At 39.5% G+C, this 26,785-nt stretch overlaps 1 protein-coding gene across 1 annotated transcript in view; it reads right to left on the bottom strand.

Moving 5' to 3' along the window:
• DOK6 (docking protein 6) overlaps nucleotides 1–26,785 on the bottom strand; it is a 258,557-nt gene that overhangs the window by 64,857 nt on the left and 166,915 nt on the right. Inside the window, exons 6-7 of the mRNA XM_077752730.1 lie at nucleotides 15,361–15,499; nucleotides 1,208–1,325 (exon numbers count right to left, since the gene is read on the bottom strand). Coding sequence (XP_077608856.1) covers nucleotides 1,208–1,325; nucleotides 15,361–15,499 — 257 coding nt within the window. The remainder of the gene's footprint in view (nucleotides 1–1,207; nucleotides 1,326–15,360; nucleotides 15,500–26,785) is intronic.

The raw sequence follows: 26,785 nt of genomic DNA, 5'->3' as shown, positions 1-26,785 counted from the left end.
TTCTCATACAAAGAACACAAAAAGATAATAACTACCCATAAGCGGGTTCATTTAAAATATAACATGCGAGTACCATCTACAAATTCCACAAATGACTACAATTGCTCTGACAGCTTTTCCTTGCAGAATGGCTCTTTCATCATTAATTCCCACCAACCAAATTCCATTAGTCTAGGTTTGAAACGCTGGCAAGCATATATTGCTTTAAAAATACACCATTGCAGTTTCCGTATCACGAAAACATTTTGTTGTTGTTGTTGAAAGACTTAGTGTTGTTAATAGGAGCAAAGGCTAAAGTATGAAAGAAAAACCATTCTGAATATCCCACTATGTTGAAGGTCACAGCGTCATTCCTTCACCAGGTACTTATCAGGTGTCTATTATGTTCAAACCCACTGTGCTCAAAAACTCTTTGTTGGATGAGTGTTTTTTTGTTTTTTTGTTTTTTTTTACCGTGTTTTGTTAGCCTTATTTTATAAGTTCCCACTCCCTTCAGTCTTGGTCAGCTGTAAGTCAATTGCTTATAATCGAATATTTTATCTGAAGGATGAGACTATTCATTTTAAGGCAACAGGGAAAGAATAGGGAAAAAATGCCAAAGCTGAGGTTGTGCTGCTGTCGATCAAATACCTGCTATCAATGAATCTGATTCATCTGGTAAACTATTTAACTATTTTAGTTAAATAACCCTTAATCATTAGGAAAAATACAGACGTAAAGTATTTGAGCTTATCTCCTGCCTTGCACCCTCCAGAATTATTTCTGTGCCAAGGCTCTGGCTAAACTTGAAGACTTCTGAGACTAGGTTTATGTAGCATTTTATTACAGAACCTGAAATCAGTCCCCTGAACTGACAGTCAATCCTGTTAAGAAAAAAGGATGCTAAGGAGGAAATCCTTTATGAAACAGCATGAAACAGATTCTTGTATGAGCTACTTTGAGCTTCTGATAATGTGTTTTGTATAATGTTCTAGTCAGGTGCCAAATAGGGTCCTTAGCCCTCAGAGACTTTTTGGAATCATTTCTACCGTGAGACTATGCAATGATAGCTTTAGACACGCCACTGTAAATCTCAGAGCCCCCACTGTGGCCAGTGACAGCTGATAAATGAAAATGGAGGAAAAGGAAGCAAAGCAATTTGCATGACTCCTGGCCCACCTGTAGGAAGCTAATGGAGGTGCCGCTTGATTATTTTCAAGTTACTTGCCTTGCAAACTGTAGATTTCTCCAACACTGTTCTGACGGGTGATGTGATGCCAGTAGGCGCTACGAGGAAGAGATATCGATTTGGATAACGTCATTGGCTCAGTCAAGCTTGTCTGAAGCTAAAAGAAAAAGGAAACGTGTCAGGCTTGATGCAAAATATTAGGCTGAAATCTGCTCTTTCAGAAGTTGAGGGTTAAATGTGGGCGTCATATGACAGAATCTGTTATAGATCCCTAATTTGCCGTTTAAGGTTACTTTTTTTTTTTAAAAAAGTAAACGTGACTCCAAACATATATGAAACGAACACTTGTAGATGATTTGATATCATTCATTGATTTAGAAGGAACAAAAAGATGTACAACTGATTCCAAGGAGAATTCAAAGGGCATATAGCCAACCCGGAGTGCAGGTAAATAGCTACAACAGTAACTAGTTAGTACCCACCACCAGACGAGTTTATGTGCATCTCTGTGAATAAGAATTCTGTGCATTACTATCAGTTTTCTGCAATTTACCCAACTATAGACTAGCTTGTTGAGGGCGGACGGAGCCCTTTTACAAACACATACTCACAAACTGCGCCAAACACAGAATAATCCTTTATCCTTTAATCCTTTTCATCCATTTCTGATTACACCTTTTCCAGACACCTCCTCCCACCCTTGCTCATTGGATCTTTTCTCCAATGGACATTTTTTCTGTGCTTCTGTGATAGGATCTTTTACGTATCAAAAATGTGTTTTCCTGAGAAGTTCTGTGATCAAAGTGTGGCAATATGTTCTTAATTGAAAAATAAATTTTAAGGTTCGCCCCAGAGATCAACACAACCTCACTCAGGTGCTCAAGCATAGGGTTAGTTCCAAGAGAACGAAATTTTACATTGCATTTTCAAGAAATAAATTCATTTTTATTGATTCACACTAGGTTTTTTTTTAAAAAAAGAAAAAACTTCCAGAAATGGTTTTATGTGTTCTTAGTACACATTTCTCTGATGCAATCTAAGCAAATGTTCATCTTCTGACAGGCTAGGGGCAACCCTCTAATCAATAAAACCTCACATTTCCTCCTGATTGAATAACTGACTCTTGGCAGAAGTGGGAGCTGCGAAGATCATGTCTGTCAGGTGTGACCTCAGAGACCTGTGTGCTCCATGGGGGCGCCCTCTCCCACTGCACTGCCCTGCTTCTGGCCCTTGCCATTCTTTGTACCCAGATTCCCACCCTCCATGGAAGATAAGGTCAGGAAAGCCCCTGATCGGCTGTAACAGGCCCTTTAAAGTCATATGAAGTTAAGAGGTTTCTACATTTTAATGGAAGATGAAACCAAAGGGCATGAACATATTGAGGCGATTCCACATTTTTAGCAGTGAGACATGTCTATAACGTCTATGACTTGCCACAAAAGTGCCCTACTCAGTGAATTTGAAAGCCTGGCCCTGTTGAAGGTATCTTTTTTAAAAGATGGCTCTGAGTGGCAACAAGATAACCCATTTGTATGTTTTTCAGAATTTGGGATATTTCGAAGTTTTCCTTCTTATTGTGAAAATAGATATGCTAACCACACCAACATCCCATGGCTGGTAGGGAGGGGGGTGACGGAGAAGCCAAATTTCCAGCATCTTTGGTGTGTTTGTTAACCCCACACACTTCTGGATTTTCCCCAGACCAGCAGTTGGAGAATCTGTGTGTGGGGCTATGCATGTTAGGAAGTATCAGGATACACACTAAATACCCACTCCTGTAAGGGACAGAAGCAAGGCTCACTGTATGAAATTAGCACTGGGACAAAAAGCCAATTTCTCATGTGAGGCATAAACTTAGTTCAACACATAACGTCTCTAGTTAGTGTGAGCAATGCCCATTAATAAACATCAGTTAATCAATAAAGTGAATTGCATATTCATCACACTTCTGTCTATCCTTTATTGTTTTCTAATATATTGTAATTTGTTTATTACTGTACGATACACCACCCGCGGTCAATTCACCTTCCCCAAACTACTTTTCCTTCTATTTTTTTTAATTCTGGGAAACATGGTTCTTCCTAAATGGTTGGTCTTAAACACCATGGAAACACAGTAGACATTTTTTTTTTCCTGGAAACAAGTAAGTTGAGAATTTTCTCCATAAAATTTTCATCTGAATCACCCCCTATTGTTTTGATACCTCATTTCTCTACTTCTTGATCTTCACGGTTTTCAAATTAAACATGACCTTTACCCTTTCATTTCATCATTTCCTTTTTATTCTATTTCAATATTTATTTCAGAAAAGTGAAAAAATCTGCATTTGAAAACCTGAATGTCTATGTTCTCACGATCTCTGCCAAACATACAAATCTTGTCCACCATACCTCAGATGTTTAAATCTTCTGCTACACATTGGAGTATCCATTCCTCAGTTCTTATTCAAAACCAGGATCGAGTGTGCTCATGAACTATCAAGCCATTCTGTGCCATGTCTTTCAATGGCATCATATCATGGGTAGTATTCTATATGCTTTATTTGCGTGGAGGGTTGTAGATGGCTGCAATCAGACACAAGGTGCCTGGGCTCCCTCCTCTTAAATCTGGGCTGACTGGTGACTGATTTGATGAGTAAAGTAAGATAGACAGGACCTTCTGTTTGTTTTGGCTATGCCTTAGATGGCCTCTAAGGCAGTTTCTCCTTCCCTCCACCTATCCTGAATTACTCCGGAAATCTGACTCCTCGGAGCCGCCATGTCTGGATGAAGCCCAAGCTTGCCATGTGCCCAGGCTAGTAATTCAAGGTTTGAACACTTCTTAGAGAATTCAGCCATTCTCAGTTTGCAGACAGAAAGTCACAACCCCCTAAATTCAGGGATTTGCTCAAGGCAAAATCCCAACTATAGAACCTCTAATAGGAAACGATTCTCTTGATTTCTTAGTCCACTGCTTTTTGGACTTTGATGTTGCTCTCTCTGGGGAAAAACGAGCTTCCTCTCCAACATGTTACAATATGCAAGAATACAGCCCTATACTTGGAAAACACCTACCATCCCAAGAAGAAGCAGGAAGGTCCTGAAAACTTTGAGAAGTACTGGCTACCAGCACCCTTTCCTGCTTTTGCCAAAAAAAATTCTCCAGGTTACCTTACTGCCTTTTAAAATTTCCCTTTGCTATTTTGAGATCCTGCCTCCCCCTGTGATAAATATTAATGCTAATTTGTGTTCCCGTACATAAATTCATCCATCTATTAAAAAAACCCTGCTAACCAATTTTACTTCTGGTCTATCTCTGCCCAATAATTGAGTAGATCATTTAAAAACTCATTAGCACTCGAGGTACAAATCTCAACTGTGGGAGAAAAGAGTTAGCATTTATGAGTCATTCCCTATGTGCCTGGCAATGTGCAAACTGCTTTCAGATGTTGGTTAATATTCGTATAAATTGTCACTAATCCTGCCATCTGAACTTTACAGACAAGGAAAATGAGACTCAGAGGGATAATGTAATTTGTTCATGGTGACATAGGCAGTGAAATGATGTCTCTAAGGCTTCAAAGACCATGATGTTGAAGAGAAGGAAAGGCCTTGCTGGACTAAGAGTTAAATTCACCTGAGACACATTCGCAGAGGGAAAAAAACACACACAAAGTTTTATTACATGTGCAGAGAGGTCCAATAATGAAATTAAGACCCAACAAAAATGATCAAGGCAAGTAGATGTTATGCTTTTAGACAAAGACACAGTAAATCTTTGAGGAACTGACAACACAAAAAGAAGTTAACTTAGCAAGTTTCAATTAGTAAGGACTTCTAGGGGTGCCTTGGCGGCTCAGTGGGTAAAGCGCTAAGACTCTTGGTTTCTGCTCAGGTCCTGATCTCACAGTTCATGAGTTCGAGCCCCACATCAGGGGGGAACTGACAGTGCAGGTCCTGCTTGGGATTTCTCTTTCCCTCTGTCTCTGACCCTCCCGGCTTGCTCTCTCTCTCTTCCTAAATAAATAAATACTAAAAAAACCAAAAGGAATTCTAAACCGAATTTGGGCTAAGACAGTAAATTCGTAAAAAGGTAACAAGGGGGTGTTTATACAGCTTCTCAGCTCCCATTTCCCATCTCTGGTGACAAGAAGGTGCCACTCTCTCCTGGATCAGGGACGGCGCCTCTCACATGGGAGACTTACTTCCTGCTTTCAGTGGGACAGAGGCGGGTCTGAGTGTGCTTCTTGCACAGGCTGATTTTAACTAGCTTTAATTCAAAATCATCAATATGCCACAGCGGCGCATTTTGGGGCAGCCCGCCCTCAGCCCCTAATCTTGGCAGATACAGATCCCTGTAAAATAAATGACTGGCTCCCCCCTCCCCCGGGAGCAGATGTGAGGAGAACTGCACCAGCTGGGTCAACAGCATGACACAGATGCAGCCACGTGTGTGCCTCTCTCGTGTTGAGGGGAGGGCATCACAACTGCAGCCGCACGATCCGAGTGTTGTCACGCACACACGATTGGCTGACAGCACACCTGTTATCACAACACGGACTCCATCGCTGCCTTGTCATTTGACCTCGGGCAACACACTTAAAATTTTTTCTTAAGATTCAATTTTTCCTTGTCTGTAAATTGAAGCTAATGTAATCTACCTCAAGTGTTGTTATTAATATTTCACAAGATGATGCTTTTAGAGGGAAGAGTACATTTGTTGCATCCAAAGTGCTCAGTAGAAACTTCTGGCTTACGACTGTTACCACTACATGGAAGAGGTGACTTACAACAGACACATCTATTTGATGGATGGTCAAGATGTAGAAAGGTGGGGGCTCCTGGGTGGCTCAGTCGGTTAAGCTTCCGACTTCTGCTCAGGTCATGATCTCATGGTTCATGGGTTCGAGCTTTGAGTCAGGCTCTGTGCTGACAGCTAGCTCAGAGCCTGGAGGCTGCTTTGTATTCTGTGTCTCCCTCTCTCTCTGACCCTACCCTGCTCACGCAGTCTCTCTCTCTCAGAAATAAATAAAACAAAACAAAAAAAAAAGACGTGGAAAGGTGTCCAAAACGAGCTATCAAACAAAATACGAGGAAGGCCATTCCATTCTGAGGGAGAAGTTTAAGAGCTTAATAGAAGTACAAAACTCAAGAAATAGGAATATGAGGAATAGATGGTCAGTACGGGCAGGTGCGAGAGGCAGGACACTGGTGAGACACAGGTGAGCAATGTCAGTCGCAGGGTGTGCGGTGTGTGTTTGCACACATATAATAACCCAAGTTGGGAAAAGACAGTGTCAGCTTTCTCGGTATGATGAAGGGTTACGAAATGCCTCACGTTGAGTGGCGATGTCAACATGTTCCCTGGTATGGCTGAGACCAGAGGGCCTGGGGAGGGCACTGCACTGTCGAGGAGAAGCCCTCGAAAACTCTGAGAGGCCAGGGGATGCGCAAAGGCAACATGTGGGACATGTGTCAGAGGTAAAGAAAATAGCGTCCTGCTGCTTCACAAGGAAATGGCGAATCCAAGTGCAGCCCCAATTGGGAACATTTAGTTTATTTGTTCTTGGAAAAGAGCTCATGAAACTTGAAAACTGTATAGAAATAGAAACCCCAGAGACCTCTAGCCAGCCAGGCTCAGCAGTGTTTGGGTTTACTCAAACAGTCCTCTGAAGTTTGAAGGTTTACAGGCTATTGGTTTTTCACAGACTTGACTTAATTTTCAGTATGGGACAACTCACACTTAATCTTCCATTTTATTCAAGATAAATGAAAAGGAATTAAAAGATACCTTGCCGAGTTTGTACAAGACTAACAAATACGATGTCATTTAGTCATTTAATGGAAGTTGCTAGATGTCATTTAGAATTGGACTGTGCAGAGTATTATTCTCTTTAAACCTGAACCAAAATGTATGTCATTATTATATGTTTTAAACCGTGTACTGACCAAAGTACTTTCATAGAATGTAAAAAAGTGGAGCTTTCGAATCAGAAAGCTATTACAGACATATACATCAGTACTTTAGACATCATTCTTATCTGTAACCAGCAATGCCTTTAAGAATATATCTATTATTTACTGATCTATTAATTATCTATCAATCTAGTATTTGTATGGAGATGCATTTATGGGGCTACTCTCTGAATATAGGAAACACGATGACTCCATATTGAAACACTAGATTTAATTTGTAAATAAAATGCTTACCGTCTTGATTTTGAAATCTCTAAGTATCTAGAGACTGCATTAAGGTTTATAGAATTAATTTCCAATGTCTGCACAAAACGAAAGTTGGGATGAACTTTTAACAGTGGTTATAAAATTTTACCCACTTAAAAATAAAGCTCAGTTTTTTTTCTGTTGCCACCCACTTAAGGAGTTAGCTAGTACCTGCGCTTTCACTACAGACCAGCTCGTATTCTCACAGTCTGAGTAGCTATTATTTTTGCTCCTTCCTCACCTCTTTTATGAAAAGGCAACTAAGACACAGTAAGTACCTTATACGAGGCCACACAGCTCTTTCTTTCTCTACAGTCTCCCCCGTTAGCCACATCAGTTTGGTGGATTCTGGTTTACCCAATATCGGCCTACGTTTTTTTCTTGCCATTTTATGCAAAGAAACGAGAGTCTGATTCTTTGTATTGTATGTGTATATGCATAATTATATGTTTATACTCTGAGTCATCTTGATTGACCTTTGAAATCTATTATTCTTCTTTAAGGAACTTGTTCTCATAATTGGCATGAACAGATTGTATGCCCATGAATAAATAAGACTATGTGCATTAAAAAAAAAGAGAGAGAAAATCATTCTTATAAAGTTTCCTCATTATTCTTTGATTCTAGCAATACAAATAGCAAAATTGTTTTAACATGAAAATTGTCCTCTTTTATGTCAGCCAATCATTTTCCTCACATATTATCAACTCTAATCAAATTGATTTTATATATATATGATGCATATATATGATGCATTTCCTGAACTGACATCCAGAGAAACTACAACACATTTTAAGAAAAAAAAAGTATAAATAAAATTTGCACTATTATAACTGTTATAGCACCACTTGCTAGAAAAATTACACACTGACCCCTCACCATTTCTACCTCATTTGTACCTTTATGCAGAAATGAGTATTTTTCTCTGTGTTTGTTTATTTAGAGGCTACATTTTAGTGTTTATAGTTAGTGTTCTGAGCACTGGAACAATAGTAAGTAAATGGATTAATTAGGATCACAGGTCCACTTTAGTTATCAACTATAATAATTTGTTCTAATTGGGCTTGTGTTGGTTCATTACAATCAGTATCTATCTATCAATCAGGAAAAGAAAATTTCACATGTATGCAAATGGTATTTTCCAGCAGGGAATCAGCCACTGTCAGTGATAATGAAGGCTCTTGTCTTATGATTAATAATTGATAATACTGAGCAATGGAATCATGAGTAGAACTTTGAAGAATGAATTTATTAGCAGAATCTTCGTATATATTACACACAACTTGCAATCACAAATCTCACTTTTAAACGTTTCCTACAATTTCTTACACTTCAATGAATATAACTAGAAAAAGAAATTGCAAAAAGTGTTAACGTTTTCTGTGTGCTACTCATCAGAGCATTATGCCTCCAAATTCTTCAAATTTTTCCACGTAGGAAAACTAGTTATTTTTTTCACAGGAGACAGCGATTCCTGTAAAATGTGGTATGGAGAGGGCCTTCACTTAAAGGGGAACCAAACTGTCTAGGATGGAGCCAAGTCTTTGTCATTCCTTCACAAGTCATAAATGAATCCATGGTACTTATGGTTTTGAAAGTTTCATGTGCTTGAATGGAAGGATATTATTTGGCGACAGTTGGGAATAATGATGCTGTGTCTTCGCAGCCTTTCTTAAAACAAGTACTGCGGCATTTTGCACACTCAAACTCGCCATCAGTTGAAAGACAAAACACTGTTGGAGGTAGAACTGTGAAAGAATAGGTCTACCAATTAAACTCGAACTCCTATTTCACCTGAGAGATGTTGAAATGTGCAAAAAGACATGTGCATCTTGGAATTGATGGAATGTAATAGTATTTCCTATTCACGCAACTATTTAGACAAAAAAATAATCATTTCAGGGGCTCGTGGTAGTCAACACTTGGGTAAGTTTTGTGATAAACCATAAGTCTAGGAGGCCAGATTCCTTAATTTCTCATGGCTGTTGGATTTACTTTCCCATGAATTCAGCTTCAGTCTCTCAATCTCCCGGGCTCTGCACTTGGCCTTTCCCTGAGATGCCTTCATCCTTGGTAAGATGACATCACCCCAAAATTTCCATCGAAGATACCAAAACCACCCTGGGTCTTGTTCATATGGGTAGCGTAAGACCATGCTGCTCCATCAGAAATTTCTTTTCATCTGACTTTAGAAAAGGAAATAAGAGAACTTGTTTTTAAACGATTATTGTTCAAAAGGTTTATTATCTTGGATCAGTGAGGTTTTATAGTTTGTTAAGTGTGTGAGTTTAACTTGCTTTTATTCCTTATGTTTTTAGTGACAAGAGCATATGAAATGACAAATAATCGAGAAGGAAAACACTTTGTTTTCTAAGCATGAAGTTTTATGTAAGACTCTGTTATTCTTTTTTTCTATCCACCGGAGCTTAGGACAGCAGGACTGATGGCTTTGGACAGCAGCGCGCTCGGCCAGCCCTGTTTGTGTCGTTCGGAGTGTTCGCGCAGTGTTGCTGTCTTGCTGGTATTTTAATAACACTGATGCTATTTGTCCTTAAACAACACAGAGCTCTTCTGGTGACCAGGTGGCAAAAATTACTGGAAACAGGAACATTCCAAACACTCTTTTTTAAAGGATACATTGTAATTCTGATTATGGAAGGCTGTTCTTTGACAAATAGACTTGTAAATTACTCACAATGTTGCAAGCTTAGAAGTTACTAATGGCAATGCCCCTTTCCTTTCACTTGCTCATTTTTCTAAGACATCAGGAAAAATCATTAAAAAAATTATTCATGTGTTCTCAGCTGCTCCTTACCTATGGGGATTTTATAATACACGCAAAGCTTATGAACACAGAAACCAAACTGAAAACAGGACTTCTTTTCATATTGTGTGTGTGTGTGTGTGTGTGTGTAACAGATCTATGAAAATAAAATTATTTCAGGGCATTTGAGGCCTTGTCATCTTGGATGATTTTAGCCTCACCAGGCTGAATCACGAGGACACATCTGGGATGTGGTTTCTGATGAATGGCTTCTATCACAAAGACAAGAAAAACTCCCCTGATCATGTTGCACACGTGCAGGAGAGCACCTGTAAACGTGTTTAGTAATAGCATTCAGAGAACCTTGGTGGTTCTAAGAACAAGAAGGATCTCCGAGAAATGGAAACAAAGTGTAGATGTGCCATTTGCTTAAACCTCCAGCTTTAATCATTCCCTCAGGTATGTGAATCTTAGTGAATCTCTCAGAAATTGTTCTAGTTCGAAATTAGTACTGTGGCTCACACCTCCCACCACCCCCAAACCAGAACTGTCTTTCTGAAATAAAACTGCTTTGGGGTTAACAAGTAAAGAAAATATAGAAGATTGCTATCCCCTTCTATGATTATTTTCTGATTCCCACTTCTGTCCCACTTGGACAGAAGAGTGAGAAGCTGAAGGTCTACATCCATATGCAAAAGGGGTCTTCTTGGGGGCGCCTGGGTGGCTTAGTCGGTTAAGCGTCCGGCTTTCGCTTGGGTCATGATCTCGCGGTTCGTGGGTTCGAGCCCCGCGTCGGGCTCTGTGCTGACTGCCAGCTCGGAGCCTGGAGCCTGTTTCAGTCTGTGACTCCCTCTCTCTCTGACTCTCCCCTGCTCACGCTGTCTCTCTCTCTCTCCTAGAAATAAATAAAACATTAAAAAAAAAAAAGGGGTCTTCTTGTAGTGAAGAAATCATTCTTCATGGAGGCTTAACTCAGGGTCTCCTAGTAAGTTGGAAATCTAAGAAATCAGTAGGGGTCCACTGCCATGACCATATGAATGAGCTCGAGAGGTGTTTAAAGTAACGTTGATCAAAATTTTGTGCTGGCGTCATCTTATCAATCTGAGTAAGGCGTGGAAAATGTTCGCTATTTCAAGTAGTAAAAGCAATGAGACAATCTTACCAGGGCAGTATAAATTACTTCATCCCACAGACCTCTGGGTCACTTGAGAGAAAACTTTCTTGCTCTTCTCTTGTATCTTGTATTCCAAGCAACATTCTAAGCAGAGTAACCAGTCTACAGAGCTGTGAGTGGGTATTCAATGGCTAAACTGTACTTTAAAATTTCTTGGATTGGGTTAACAGTCATTAATTCCTTTGTTGCCTTTCTCAGTGAAGGAAATAAAAATATATTTTTTTAATGTTTATTTATTTTTGAGAGACAGAGAGACGGAGCATGAGCCGGGGAGGGCCAGGGAGAGGGAGACACAGAATTCGAAGCAGGCTATAAGCTGTCAGCACAGAGCCTGACACAGGGCTGCGAGATCATAACCTGAGCCAAAGTCAGATGCTTAACCAACTGAGCCACCCAGGTGCTCCTAAATACAAATATTTTTAATAGCCTTACCAATTTAATGATTCTTGTTATCCAGTATTCTACAGTGCAAATGTACTGTTTTGTTCACAATGCTGGGAAATTTTTCTAGATATGAGATTTTTCAAACAAGAGCAGAAAGGCTGCCTAACTTAGATTATGGAGATAGGTCAAAACATGTTTATTCTTGTGTCCTCACCAAGAAGGTAATAAACAAGGGCAAAACTGAGGTTTTATACACGTGATGCCAAAAGATGACATTGAATTCCCTCTGTTACAGCTAAGAAATGGTTGTTGAGACATTATTTCTCATTCGCATTTGTTTATCTATAGAACAGTAACACTGTTAAATCATCTCTCTTTGAAAGGATGAAAATGAATGCATCCGTACCCTGAATAACAATGTCTGGGGCATCTACTGCTTATATAGCTCGTCAGCAATTTGATCTTGTAAAATCTCTTAAATCACGTTAGAAATATGTAAACATTTTCTACGTGCTCAATAATAAATCTCACATGGCCTATTTTTAGACTGAAAGCCAATGAGCAGTATCATCTTCTTATTTTGTAGTAGGTACATAACACATAAAGTGCATCATTTTTATAGGTTTTGGGGTACCTTTCCAACTCCCAGTTACACTTTTGCCTAGTTTATAGCACAAGCCTTCATTTACTTAATATAAGCAAATGAAGAGTTAGAGGGCATTTAAGTACCATTTCAGAGTTGTTGGAATTTCTTTTTTCAAAGAGATTTGTGCATATAGGGGCGCCTGCATGGCTCATCAGTTAAGCGATAGACTCTTGATTTCAGCTCAGGTCACGATCTTGCAGTTTGTGAGTTTGAACCTCCTGCGTCGGGCTCTGTGCTGAAAGTGCGGAGCCTGCTTGGGATTCTCTCTCTCCCCCTCTCTGTCCCTCCCCTGCTAGCATTGTCTCTATCTCTCTCAAAGTAAATAAATAAACAAACATTTAAAAAAAGAGAGAGATTTGTGCATGGTGAGGCAGTCTCTTAAAAGATAAAGTAAAAATGATGTCAGAGACCTAGACATCTTTACTTATGGGCCCAGAATTTGAGCAATCTGGGTAGTTGTTGAGTTGCGATTGCTTTGCCCTCTGAAATCACCAGCTGGGCTTACCTTGAAAAATGGACTAGATACGTACTAATCTTATTAGCATCAACCCTCAGAGAAAAGCATAGCTGTGCACCTGGTTTTGAAATTAAACCAAATGCTCCATTTACACGTGTGCACCAAATGTATGGAGTCTCTGATTTTGTGATTTCTAGAACTACTTAGTTTCTTTGGTGGAGCTGTGCTGAGCCTGCTATTTAACTCCTGTCCCTCTTTTCCTTCCATCTCCAAGCACCAAGGTCCGTGGTGCACCCCTCCAGCTGCACACGGCCCGAGATCTTACTAAGTGGACTGCTGCTCTCTAACCCCTTGACAGCAACTGCTTGGCTCTGGGGATCTGCGTCTCAGCTGCACAGGACATTAGTATGTTCATCACACATGACGGCATCAGTAGCAAATGTGAATTCAATTTTGTTTTGCAAATTTTTTGGCACAAGATCGTTAGACATACTTGAGAGGGATTGAAAGATATTATTTAGCTACAGTTGGGAAGAACAATTTAGTGTCTTCACAAACACTGCAAGTCGTATAATTATTCAAAATCACTCCTGCAGATGGATTGCTATTATAATAACGAAATGTTCATGACACTTGCCGTGTGCTAGGTCTGTTCTCAGCACTTTGCGGATTTTAATGGAGATACCTCGTAACAACAAAATAAGTAGATCCCTCATTTCACAGATGAGGGAAAATGAAACATTTGGAAGTTAAAAACCCAAGATGCCCGAGAAGGCACAGCCAGTGAGTGGTGAAATTGAGATGTGAACCCAGGACACATACTGAGTGCTCTCCTTGATAGCACACAGTAGGGGTGTGTGAAAGAGCTCTTGGAATTTCCTTCATGACAAGACAATCCAATGACTTTACTCAAGAGCATTTTGTCTATTCAGAACAGCAATAAGTAAACAACTCTAACTGTTGAATGCAATTAGCTGTTAACTGTTAACTAATAGCAAGTGACATCACAACTGTTAATTCTGGTTGCAAGCATCAGATTCTGAAATAATTTGAATCTGGTAGTTTTATTTTCTCAGTGATTTAAGCCACTGGAAAAATGTCACATTAATTAGGTAATTGTTACAATGGTTTTAATTGAACCAAAATCTTTCTACAAGACTAAGTGACACCAATGTCTTATTAATGCTTCTTCAATTAATTGTACAACCTTATTAACAATCCTACTAATGTTCAAGCCACTCATTCAACTTTGTGAGACCAAATGTCCTGTGTAAGCCTGGTTTTCACTTGTCACACTTAGGTATGAGTAAAGTTCTGTAAAGCCCTTACGAGATGGTGAGATAAAAATGTGTATGCAGCACTGAGAAAATTAGAAATGCATTAAGAATAACGTAAGATTAAAAAAAAAGAATAAAGTAAGATTATACATTAAATTACTTTTTTTGTTTTCTAGTATTTAAAAGATAGTTTTCTATGTGTCAAAATGTTATGTACTGGAGAATTAAAAAATCAAAACAAGTATAATATTACATAAAGAACTCTGTAATCTTTAACCTGAAACAGAATTAGGAGTGCTCTTCTGGTGAGTGACACACTTATTTCCCAAAACTCTGTCTGCCAGGCCTCTCCTAAATGAAATTGAATGTATCTCTAAATCCTGAAGAAATAGAGAATCATCACCTCTTAAGATTATGGCCAATAATCATTCCATTGTTTGCTTTTCAGAGAAGTTAGTAGTAAAGCTTATAATTTTTTCTGTTACTTGTAAGGTTTACTATTTCAGATTCTTTACCAAATTATTTCTTTACTTCTTTTCTTTTTTTTTTATTTTTGAGAGACAGAGAGAGACAGAGCAAGCAGGGAAGGGTCAGAGAGAGAGGGAAGTACAGAATTCAAAGACAGGCTCCAGGCTCTGAGCTAGCTGTCAGCACAGAGCCCGACGCGGGGCTCAAACCCACAAACCATGAGATCGTGACCTGAGCCGAAGTCGGACGCTTAACCCACTCAGCCACCCAGGTGCCCCATCCACCAAATTATTTCTTAGCTTGGCCTCAAAGCTGTAGTATGATTCCAGAGCATGATAACAGACAAATCATTCTGTTGGTAAACAGTATAAACTCCTGCAAATATTTTATTATTGGCTCTGAAACGTACAGAAAGAGCTAGAAGTTTCAGAGAATCCAGGACAAATATAAAGACAAAAAGAGAGTGGAATCCTTTCTGGTAGTAACTTAATTTTCCTGGTTATTTCGGGCCCATATCTGAATCTCTAATTGTCCAACTGTATGCAGTGATAAGCAGACAGCATTCTCTATGCACCACACCTCTCTTTGGGAGATGCACGGAGTGTAGAACTCCCTGCTAGTGGCCACAAATAACTCCTTTTTTGGCCATATGCTGAATGGGGCATTAGTGGGAGGAGATTTGGTAGCTGGGGCGAGCTCTCGGGCTGGGGGCGGGGTGGACGGAGGGGTGCTGATGTGAATGGGCCCACATAGACACGATGTGCATTAGACCTCAGCGACATTTATTCCCAAACTGTTAGGTTCCCGAGGAAGGGGCCTTACCCGGGCTTTCTGCTCCATTTCTAGCATTAATCTCTCATGTTGCTCAGCTATGGCCAGTGTCGCAGAATGGACCTTCTGGTAGATCATTTCTCCTTCCCTTGTTTGAAAAGTGAATAGTCCTTCTCCTGTGTCACACATTCTGTGAGAACAGAGATAGGGAAAGAGATGGGTCTTCACAGGTTCAAGTGCATTACAGTTTTCCATGTAAAGGATGCCCTTGCCCTGTGTTACCCTCCTCCTTGACCAAACCAACCAACCAACAAGCACATCTTTAAATAGTATATGAGATGGAATGAAGGGTAAAAACTCATGTCTATTGGGATTTTTAAGGATGAAGTGTTCACCACATGCACAGAAGCAGATACCAATGGTTTCAGTTACCGAAGTCCATCTCTTACCACCTCCTACTAATAAAAGCAAATAGTCATTTTCTTTAAGGCTTTCCACATCTCTGCTATCATCACACTATTTCCAAGATGTGATGGCTCTCAAAATTTAAAGACCTTAAGAAAAATCTGCAGTTTTATACTCGCTGTGGGAGGAGCCAAAAAGACCATTCATTTTATAGTTTATGGATTTGCATACATAGGCTGAAGCTGTTATTTAAACCAAGTAGCTGTTAAGTAAATCTTTGCATCTTAAGAAACAACACGGCATAAAGAAGACCCTATTTAGGTATGAGAATATCTGGTACAAATTTTGACTTTGCCACTTACCAGCAGTGTGACCTTGGGCAAGTTAAATAACTTGCCTCTACCTCCTTTCCACAGCTCTAACATAGGAAAAAGAATAGAGCTCATCTCATAAGATCCTTATGATAGTTGGAAGACTAATCTAAATATCCACTGTAGAGAAATGAGTGGTGTAATTTTAGTATTTTTATCTGATGGACTATTATACAGCAATTACTATGTCATTTCTGAGAGGATATAGCAACATTACAAATTCTTATTAAGTACACTCATGAGGGAAAAATCAGAATAAAAATTTTTCAATCACTTAATTATAATTACCTTTCTAAAACATAACTTTATTGGAATAAAACCACTGATATTTTATTAAAGCAATAGGATTACAGGTGAATTTTATTAACAGATACCAATTCTAAAATGAAAAATATTTCTAATTAATATTTTAAGCTGGCTTTGAAAAATAATTGGAGGCCTTCAGAAAGGCCCACTCAATATCCATATGATGTTACTACTGAGATATGGTGTATTAGCTGGATTGCTGTGTCGTTGGTTGGTTTTCAGATTACAACATCAAAAGACTTGCACGAGACATTCTTGAGGCCAAACTCTGTCTTCTAGCACCACGAAGATTTTGGATTCTTCCCTATGATTCCCCAAGGAGTTTTCAGTAGAAACGAAATGTCTCAAGAGGCTTCAGACATTACAGAGGCTGCGAATGCCAACCCTCAGGGCCCCATAGAGCCAGCACTTAGCTTCTGTGAAAAAGATCTTAATAAAATTCACACAGCGTGAAATGGAAAGTCTGGGGGGAAAATGAAGCATTTTCACAAAGTGAAACAAATGAGCTTTCTTTGTTGATTCAGAGGAGTATACCAGCCCGACAGCCGGAGCAGGGCAACGACCCACAAGCAGTGAGCACAGCCTGTGGGAGGGGGAGTTCTGTTCCTTGTCGTCTGAAAAGCACTGCTCAGTAGCCGTCGGAAATGAGATAATGAAGACACACACTGTCATCCCCTCCTCAGTCACCGAGATGCAAAGGTCTATCACTTACCCACTTCCTGGGACTTAACTGCCCAGTAAGAGGGTTTGAAAGCTTGCAGAAGTTTTTCTCCAGCCTCTGAGATACAGACTCATGAACCTTCAGCCTTTGATCAGCAAACAAGGAATTAAAACACGTTCGCATTAAAAAGTGAAGACATTTTAGGTAAAAGGTATTCCTTCTTCAACACAGGTATCTAGAATTAGCTCCTACTTTTGGCTTTCATCTTCAGTATTGGGATTAAACAGATTATTGTTTATCCCTGGTTATTGTTTAGAACATGTTCTCCTGGGACTGGTAAGACACAGATATGGATGGAGATTTGTTTTTCTTATGTGTCTGGATAGTTTGGTGGCAGCAAGCCAGTCCTGGAGGAGATGAGGTGGGAGATGAAGTCCTTTTGCTGGCTACTGCCTGGCTGGGGAACGTGTGGTCCGCAGACCGCAGCACTGGCCTCACTGGGAACCTGTCCGGGCCACTGGATCAGAACCTGCATGTCACAGTATTCCAGGTGACTCCTATGCACAGTACAGCCAGGGAGCACTGGCCTACAGAACGCCTTCTACAGGTCACGTGGGACCCAAATGAGAACAATTTAGAAGCCATGTTTATTTGTGCAGCTTCAGACCGTGACATATGAGACTGAAGTTCAGAAAGGAGGCGCCATGATGTAAAGACAGAAAACCTGAAAGAATTGTTTCTTTAACTTGGGAAGAGCTAATACAGAGGCGCTCCATGCATTTGAGTATCTAACACATTCATCAATTGCATTTACTTGGAGAAACAGTGAAAATATGGGCAGTGTATATTTGTCTTGACTCCAGACTGATTATGATTGAAATTTATAGACAATCACGACTATTAGCTCTCTTTATAGTTAACAAGGTATTTTCACAAAATTAATACCTTTTCTTATCTAAAACTGAATGTTAAGGAATATCATCTCTAAGATCCCTTTCAGCTTTAAAGAACAATTTTAAAATTCTAAGAGTGGCTTACACATCAATTTCCAGGGTGTTTTTTTTTTTTTTTTGACATTGTGACACATGGGATATTATAATAGTATAGAATCCAAAAGTCTAAGAGCACAAATCTCAACTATCGTGTCATTGCCTGTCATGTTCATTTACCACACATTTACCAAGTAGGTACTGTAAGCCAGGCACTTTCCTGAGTCTGAAGATGAACAGGATGGGAACACATACATGGCCCATCGTCTCTGAGGCTCTATGAATAGTCAGAAGATAAGCATCATTGGAGGATGATTACTAGGTTCTAGCAGGGAGCATTTTACCAAATTAGTCCTTATGTATAAAATGGAGGTTGGGGTGCCTGGGTGGCTCCGTTGGTTAAGTGTCTGACTCTTGATTTCAGCTCAGGTCATGATCTCACGGTTCATGGGTTTGAGCCCCCGGTTGGGCTCTGTGCTGACAGTGCACAGCCTACTTGGGATTCTCTCTCTCCCTCTCTCTCTGCCCCTCCCGGCCTTCTCTCTTTCTCTCTCAAAATAAATAAATAAACTTAAAAACAAATAAAATGGGGGCAACAAGACTTGGTCACAAGACTGTTTCTATTTGCCTTTTGATTAAATTGGGTGCTGCGTGTGACAGTGTTAGGGCATGGGACAGTGTCAGAAAGAAATTAGTTCAGCAGACCTGGGTTCCCCAAACCCTGCACAGTCCAAAGAAAGGCTGTGTCTGGGTGGTTCCTTGGCCAGTTTCTGGACTGTAATCTCTGAGCCTCTGGAATATTCAGCCTGATAAGAGTGAATTTTTGTGGGCCCACAGCCTTGGGCAAAGCTGTAGCACTTTGGCCGGATGAGCTCATCTTAATAATGTGTGTGTTTTGCTCTGGGGGAGGCTGGAGTCTGAGCAGCTGGTGTCGAACCTGTGGACTCTGACTGCCCGTAGGACGGATCCTCAGCAAAACCCTTGACCCAAGGCTTGCGATAGCTTCCTGCTTAACACCCCCACCCGTGTCTTTTCCCCCGTCCTCGTGGGGCAATCAGGTGGCCCTGAGAGGGCGCCCCGGAAGCCCGGCCCGCTCCATCCTGGCCTTCCGCCCTTCGCTGGTTTTAATCTGCACTTTCACTGCAGTCACCACAGCTGTGAGTAGCGGGAATTTTTTTCTGAGTCCTGGGTCTTTCTAGAGAAACGCCGAGCCTGAGGGGGGTGGTGGGGCCCCTCCACTCAAGGCAGCCAGCAGGCGTTAGATTGTCAACAGGGTTTGATGCAGGAAGAGTCTAAGAAAATCCTAGAATTTTCTCTCAATGGCCCATCTTGAAATTCCATTTATCCTTTCCTTCTTTAACCCATCTCACCACTCACGTCCAGAATCATTCGAAATAAGACTACTCCGGGTCTAGCCTCTGTCATGTTCCAATAAATAAGGATCCCGCAGAGCTCATGGGAATGTCTGTGTTCACAGGAAACAGGACTCTATGAGGTGCTCTGCTATGGAAATATTCTCTTAATACCCTTCAAGGGGGGAAACGGGCCTAATCACGAGGAGCCTAGAGGCAACTGCATGTGAGAACAAGCCCTTACCTTGTAAGCTATTCGATGCCTGCCCTCTTTTTCTGCCTTTAAGTCTCAAAGTTAACTCTTTATGAAGGGGTGGCTTCAAAATCCCAGTCCTTTTCCAGATGACAAACAAAAGAAATTCACCAAAAGTTATGGAAACATTTTATTTTTTTTATTATTCTTTTTTAATGTTTATTTATTTTTGAGAGGGAGAGAGTGAGACAGAGCATGAACGGGGGAGGATCAGAGACAGAAGGAGTCACAGAATTCAAAGCAGGCTCGGGGCTCTGAGCTGTCAGCACAGAACCTGGCGCAGGGCTAGAACTCATGGACTGTGAGATCATGACCTGAGCTGAAGTCAGACCCTTAACTGACTGAATCACCAGGCACCCCAATACATTACTTTTAAAAACTGAACCCAGATACTTTAAAATACTTATCTGTGGGTCTCTAGATAAAATTTCACTACAGATGAATCTGTAGACGTCTGGCAATGTTGCCCATTTTCGAGGCTGTACGACTCTGTTCTCACTGTAAGTTGCGCAGTACTGTTGACATATTTCATGACCAGATATTTACCCTCCGTGCACACAAAAATTTTAAACATTCAGTATTGGAGAAGAGCAAGAACACTTTCCTGAAAACCCTATGGTGTATCTATTCAGTATTTAAAATTTAATGTTTAATTATAGAAAGTAATGAAATTCTTCAAAGCACAGCTTTTCTGAAGAGTGGTTAAAACCAATTAACACTTTTATTCCATTAGCAGTTTAATCTTTATTGTCATTTAACAATGCTAGCATTGGGCTTTTCTTTCAGCAGCTACGAAAAGGCTGAAGTTTCTCTCTATGAGCTCTGGTGAGTCGGACTTGGATCTGTGGTAAGAAATTGCAAGCAAAATGCACAGACAAAAGCAAGTCCAGATATGGACCCAATTCATATGAGAGGTAAATACGTGATGAACGTGTTATCTCAGGTCTGTAGGGAAAGCTGGACTTTCCAATAAACCGTGTTTGGACAATAATCATGAGGAAAAATGTTGGGTCCATGTTTTTGCCTCCACTGATACAAGGTGTAGAGGAAGCAAGGGAAAAAATTAGTAAAAGAAAATAGGGAAGAATTCCTATATAAACTCAGAAGGAGGTAGGAGTATCAAGCTATGATCCAAGCCAGAAGGTGACAGAAGAAAAAAAATGAATGAATCAGCCTGAAAAAAACTTTTTATTTTTTGTTTTAATGTTTAGTTATTTTTTGAGAGAGACAGAAAGACAGAGCATGAGCAGGGGAGGAGCAGAGAGAGAGACACAGAATGTGAAACAGGCTCCAGGCTCTGAGCTGTCAGGACAGAGCCCGACGTGGGGCTCAGAGTCACGAACCACAAGATCATGACCTGAGCTGAAGTCGGACCTTTAACCGACTGAGCCATCCGGATGCCCCAAAAAAACTTTTTCAAAAAATAAAAAAAATTATATCAGCAGGCAAATAAAATCTAGGAAATTATTTGAAATGTACGATACTTGATAACTTCTCATCTAGAAAGAAAGTATGTAATCTCAGTACTTTTTTCTGAGGGTTGTTTTAGCATTAAATGCATTAATATGTGTAAATCTTAAAAACAGTGTCCGTGAGTTACTGTTACTCCTTAAGTAGTAATGTTATTTTCACTATTACTACCAAATACCAAAATAGACACCTAAAACATAGGTATAAATTAAAAAAAAAAGGGTGACAGTAATATGTACAGGGCACTAAACATTTTGTTAGAGAAAGCATGTGTGGGAAGAATTCATATACATCTTTGCTTGCATACACGTGAAACCCTGGATGAATGCACAAGAGAGTAACTGTGCTATTTGCTGGGGGTGAAGTGCACACAATCAATGGATATTTTTTTCTATGGATACTTCTTGATGTAAACGGCCAAATCAAAGAAAGTAGTGCCCCTAATTTATTAATTGAATTTGTTTAATGAAAACGAAATTAACATTAAATTTTAAAGCAAGGGTCAGAGGACTCTCACAGGGTTTTTGTAAAGATGTAGTGTTTATAATGTGCCCAGCTCAGTCTCTGTCACATAGCAAATGCACATTTACTGTTAAACTTACAAAGTACTATACCGATCATTAGGGGCTTCCCTTACAATTTAAACACACACACACACACACACACACACACACAATCTCTTTTCACTGTAGCACAGACATCTAGATCTAATTTTCAAGACAACCAGGTTGCTGAGTTCTGGTATGAAATGAATTGAAAGAACAGCAACAGCCATAGCTACGGTGAGAATCATAGTAGTTAGCACTCAGTGAGCACCAACTCGGGCAGGGCTTGGTGTTAAACATAGCATGTGCATTGCCTCATTGAGCCTCACCATCTCCAAGGATCTCACTGCTTCCCATGACAGAAAACACCATCCTAAGGAGGCGAGAGAATCTGCCCCAGGTCGCTGAAATGTAAGTGGCGGAGCTGTGGTCTGAACCTACCCCTGTGGTTCTGGAGGGAACGAAGATTTTGTTCATCCAAGATGAGAAGCAGAAAAGTGTGCATAAGTCTTAAATTATGGAAATTTCTGCAGTTGGAGAGAAAGAGAGAGCTCGGAATAGAGCTTAGGGTAAAACATTCTGAAGGTGCTCTCTCCCTGTTTGCCACTGTTCCTTTTCTGTCAACTCAGGTTCCCAAGAGTATGTCTCAACAGTGCTCCAGTAGAATGCATGTTAAGGTAAATCAGTCAATTAATCGATAAAATAGCTGAAGTGCAATCAAACCCTCTCTGCACTCCCAACTTCACGTCAAGTCCTTTGTAAGGAGGAAGAGATGCTAGAACATTTGCCGTCCCCTCTGCCTCTTGACTGGATGATTGGCCAGCTACACACATTGAACGCATATGGTGGCTGTTGGTTGATTTCACTGCGGGAGCCTTAGGGATACAATACTTTCCCTTAAGCAAGTTGAGATACCCAAGCCTGCAAGGAGATCTTGATTTTAGTCCAGAATCTGCTGAAAATTAGCATAGTGAAACACCATTTTGATACTTTATAAAAGTAAGTTTTTTAATTTATTTAATTTTTGAAGTTTGTTTATATCTAACAACTTTTGATAACAATGTTTGATAGAGACAAAGAGTGCAAGAGGGAGAGAGGCAGGGAGAGAGGTGGAATACCAAGCAGCCTCTTCACTGTCAGCACAGAACCCAGTCAGGGGCTTGAACTCACAAACCATGAGATTATGACCTGAGCCGAAATCAAGAGTCAGATGCTTAAGTGACTGAGCTACCCAGGTCCCCAAAACTAAGTTTTTTTAAAAATTAAAGAATTGATATAAATGATCTCTAAGGCATAGATTTGTTAGAAAATTCTTTATGTTTTCCACTTGTGATGGTGGCTTCTCAATCACATTAATCAAAATGTCTCCCTCATTTCACATATTTTCAAAGTTTTAATTTTATTCCATTCTGTTTACGTTTTTTACTTTGGGATTTTCTCGTTTGGTTTCTCAACACAATGCAGAAGTCAGACGAGTGTCCCTGAAATTCTGGCTTTAGCAAATCCCCGAAAAGAGATACATATAAGACATTCCTCTATGCCCCTTCCCTTCTGCCTCAAAAATTTAGGACTGGACGATCTACCACACAAAGACAATCATAGTTGCTACCATTATCATTATTATATTGTTACATGTTTATGAAGGTTTAGGGAAAAATTTTTAGAAGATTTACAGCTAATTTTATATTTACCCTATACATATATCTCCTGATGGCTTTAGTGTGGAAGTTTAACATCCTTAACCCCCAAGCATCAATCACAAAAAGCATCCGATGCATTCCATATACTTTGTTGACTGAAATGACTTGAAAATGATCAATATGATGGCTACCTGATAAGTATTGATTTTGTAGCCCCTGATAGTAAAAAATAAAGCAAAATAAAATATAGAAGAGAATTTTTTTTAAAGAACAATCCCATGGCATTAGCATATTCTGAAGGGAATAGACCAATGTGTCAACAGGAAAACCAAGAACTAGTACATTCTTCTGTTCTCCACTGCTGTACACTTGCTCTATTTTAAAACCCTTTCAATAAGGCTGTGTGTGTATCATATGAAGCAGCTACCAACATATACTCAAACCTATTTGTCTGGGTAAGGGCTAATAACAAAGCAAGTCAAGGGAAACTTAAATTCTGTCATTTAGAAATTATACTTCCCTTTTAAAGTGAATTTGACTGCCAAGTTATGGTTGGGAAATTTTTCCAGTTTAACATGTAAGTTACTAATATCTATTCACTGAATTAGAAGAGTTATACTTTTTTTCACCATTTTGAGAGGTACCTAAAAATGAGATCATTATATTCACTCAGAGCAAAAAAGCCTGCAATCAGGGTTTACAAATTACATTTTTATTCTCTTCTTGCTCCAAACATACTTAATGGAGGTAACTTTTAAATCAAATGAAAGGTAATTCAGTGTCTCAAGTGGCCACAGAGGAAAGTGTTTAAACCAGATAGCCAAAATAGAAGACAAATTCAAGACTATACCTGGTTTTATACTGAGTGTGTCTTCCCTTTTCTTCTTAGGTTATTTTTGTTCATTCATTGACATTTTTTTTTTTTTTGGACATCAATCAACCATATGCCAGGAACTTTATTACCTTTTGGACAATATTTTTAAAAAGCATATTTAAAAAAGATATGAGTAAATAATAAATATTAATTCAGGACTGCATTTACTCTCATAATATGTATATATTTACCTTTTCATTTAAAAATGCAGCAAATGAGTAGGTAATTAAATGAAATACGTAATATAATAACACATTTTGGAGACTAAGAGCTAGTGAATTGGTTATCTTCATTGCGTTAAAATTTTCTCTAGAGGTTTTTAGTTGACAGATCACTGGTAGAGTACAATTTTTAGTCTTTTGTTGCCTTTATCAAAACAAGCCATTCAGTAAAATGATACAGTCATTCTAATATACCAAGGGCAAATGCTGATTGGTATTACAAAAGATGTGTGCATATACTTAAGTTACAGCTTTTTCACTTGTTTTGAAATAGAAATTAAAATTTAATGTTGTAGTGAAAATGTGAATTTACTTAAATTTCAAAAATTGAAGAATTTCAAATGTAACTACCTAGATTTTTTTATAATGTCAAATGTCATCATTACAACTTAATAAATCTTAAACCTTAATTTTAATTTATTTGTAGGGAGGGAGGGAGGGAGGGAGAGAGAGACAGAGGGAGAGAGAGAGAGAGAATGAGAGGCTCAAGCAGGCTCCATTCTGTCCTCACAGAGCCCGATGTGGGGCTCAAACTCATGAACTTTGAGATCATGACCTGAGCTGAAATCAAGAGTCAAATATTTAACTGACTGAGCCATCCAGACACCCTCAACCCTTAAGTTTTAAGTCACATTTAAACTTTAAGGTGAATTTCTTTAAAAATCTGAACTGGGAATATAGTCAGTGCTATTGTAATAGTGTTGTATGGTGACAGATGGCAACTACATTTGTGGTGAGTACAGCAAAATGTAGAAAGATGTTGAAATACTAAGTTGTACACCTGAAATTAATGTACCATTGTGTGTCAACTATGCTCAAGTAAAAAAATTAAAATAAAAAATAAATAAAAACATGAATTGAAAAATATGGTGAACAGATAATTTGAATCACCTTTAAAGTAGAAGCTAAGAAATAGAGCCAGTATTTCCCAGAACATAAATACTTTTATGTATTCCCTTGGTATCTTTGGCCTTCTTAGGTATAAGAGTTGGGTGCTCATCAAGGTTCAGACTGATGTATTCTAGTCAAGAACTGACCAAACATCTCTGTGTTTCCCCTGATAAATCAGGTAAAAACTTGTATTATAGCACTTCTAACATCTTACCACTTATAATTTTACATGTCTTTTTCCCAACTAGACTCTTAATACAAGACATGAAATGAAAGAAAATCACATTCACTCAAAAATTTTAAAAATCTAGGGGCGCCTGGGTGGCTTAGTCGGTTGGGTGTCCGACTTTCGCTTGGGTCATGATCTCGCAGTTCGTGGGTTCGAGCCCTGCGTCGGGCTCTGTGCTGACTGCCAGCTCAGAGCCTGGAGCCTATTTCAGAGTCTGTATCTCCCTCTCTCTCTGACCCTCCCCTGCTCACGCTGTCTCTCTTTCTCTCTCCTAGAAATAAATATTTAAAAAAAAATCTTAAAAATCTAGAGACAAAGAGAATAATAATTTCTTTTACTGTTGGAATAGGTTTTCCATTTCTACCCCCAAAGATCCACCTTTAGCTCCAATCTACCTCAAATGTTTTCTAGATTCTGACATACATCAAGTCATAGAACAAAGCAAACAACAAAAGAGATACTGAGGGGCACCTGGGTGGCTTAGTGAATTGAACATCCCACTCTTGATTTCATCTCAGGTCATGATCCCAGGGTCGTGGGATCAAGCCTCTCGTTAAGCTCCATGCTGAGTGTGGAGCCTACTTAGGATTCTCTTCCTCTCCCTTTGCCCCTCTCCCCAACTCATGGTTTCCCTCTAAGGAAAAAAAGGGGGGGGGGAGAGATACTGATATTGAAGAGTCTAAAAAAGAGATAAAGGAATGGAAGTTCCATAAGTGAAAAAAAAAATACTACTTATCCTATTCTTACCCGACTTTGGTTCTCAGTATTCCTGTTCTTAAAGTTAGAAGGTTTGGCCATATGATTCATACGGTCTCTTTCAAATGCAGAAAACGTTCCTCACTAAGGAACTAAGGGGGTGGTTTCTTTAAATTCCCTCTAGTAATAGCTGTGTTTCAAGAGGTGGTTAATACCATTAAAATGTGATTTATTATGTTGTGTTTCTTCACTATTGACTTGGGCACTTTTACTTTTCCTGCTTTGTAGCTTCAGTGTAAGGGTTAATGGAGGTGAATGGAGCCATCTTACTGCCCAGGTGTTCATAAAACAAAAGGGCAGGGTCTCCAGCAGGAGCCTGCAGGTCATACCAAGGTTCATTTATGTCCACCTCGGATCAGTGCAATTTATCATTTATTGAGCTTCAAGAGTCAAATAGCTCCTATTGGAAATTCTCAAACTGTCTCACATCCTGATCACCTCTATAGAGCCAAGAGCCCCCGGTCATGGCAGGTGTGTTGGATAATTTTATGTGTCAACCTGATTAGGTTACAG

Source organism: Crocuta crocuta, unplaced genomic scaffold (assembly GCF_008692635.1).
Source record: "Crocuta crocuta isolate KB4526 unplaced genomic scaffold, BGI_CrCroc_1.0 scaffold101, whole genome shotgun sequence".
Classification (NCBI taxonomy): domain Eukaryota; kingdom Metazoa; phylum Chordata; class Mammalia; order Carnivora; family Hyaenidae; genus Crocuta; species Crocuta crocuta.
The sequence above is the reverse complement of the archived record's forward strand: the minus strand, read 5'-3'. Positions and strand labels throughout refer to the sequence as shown.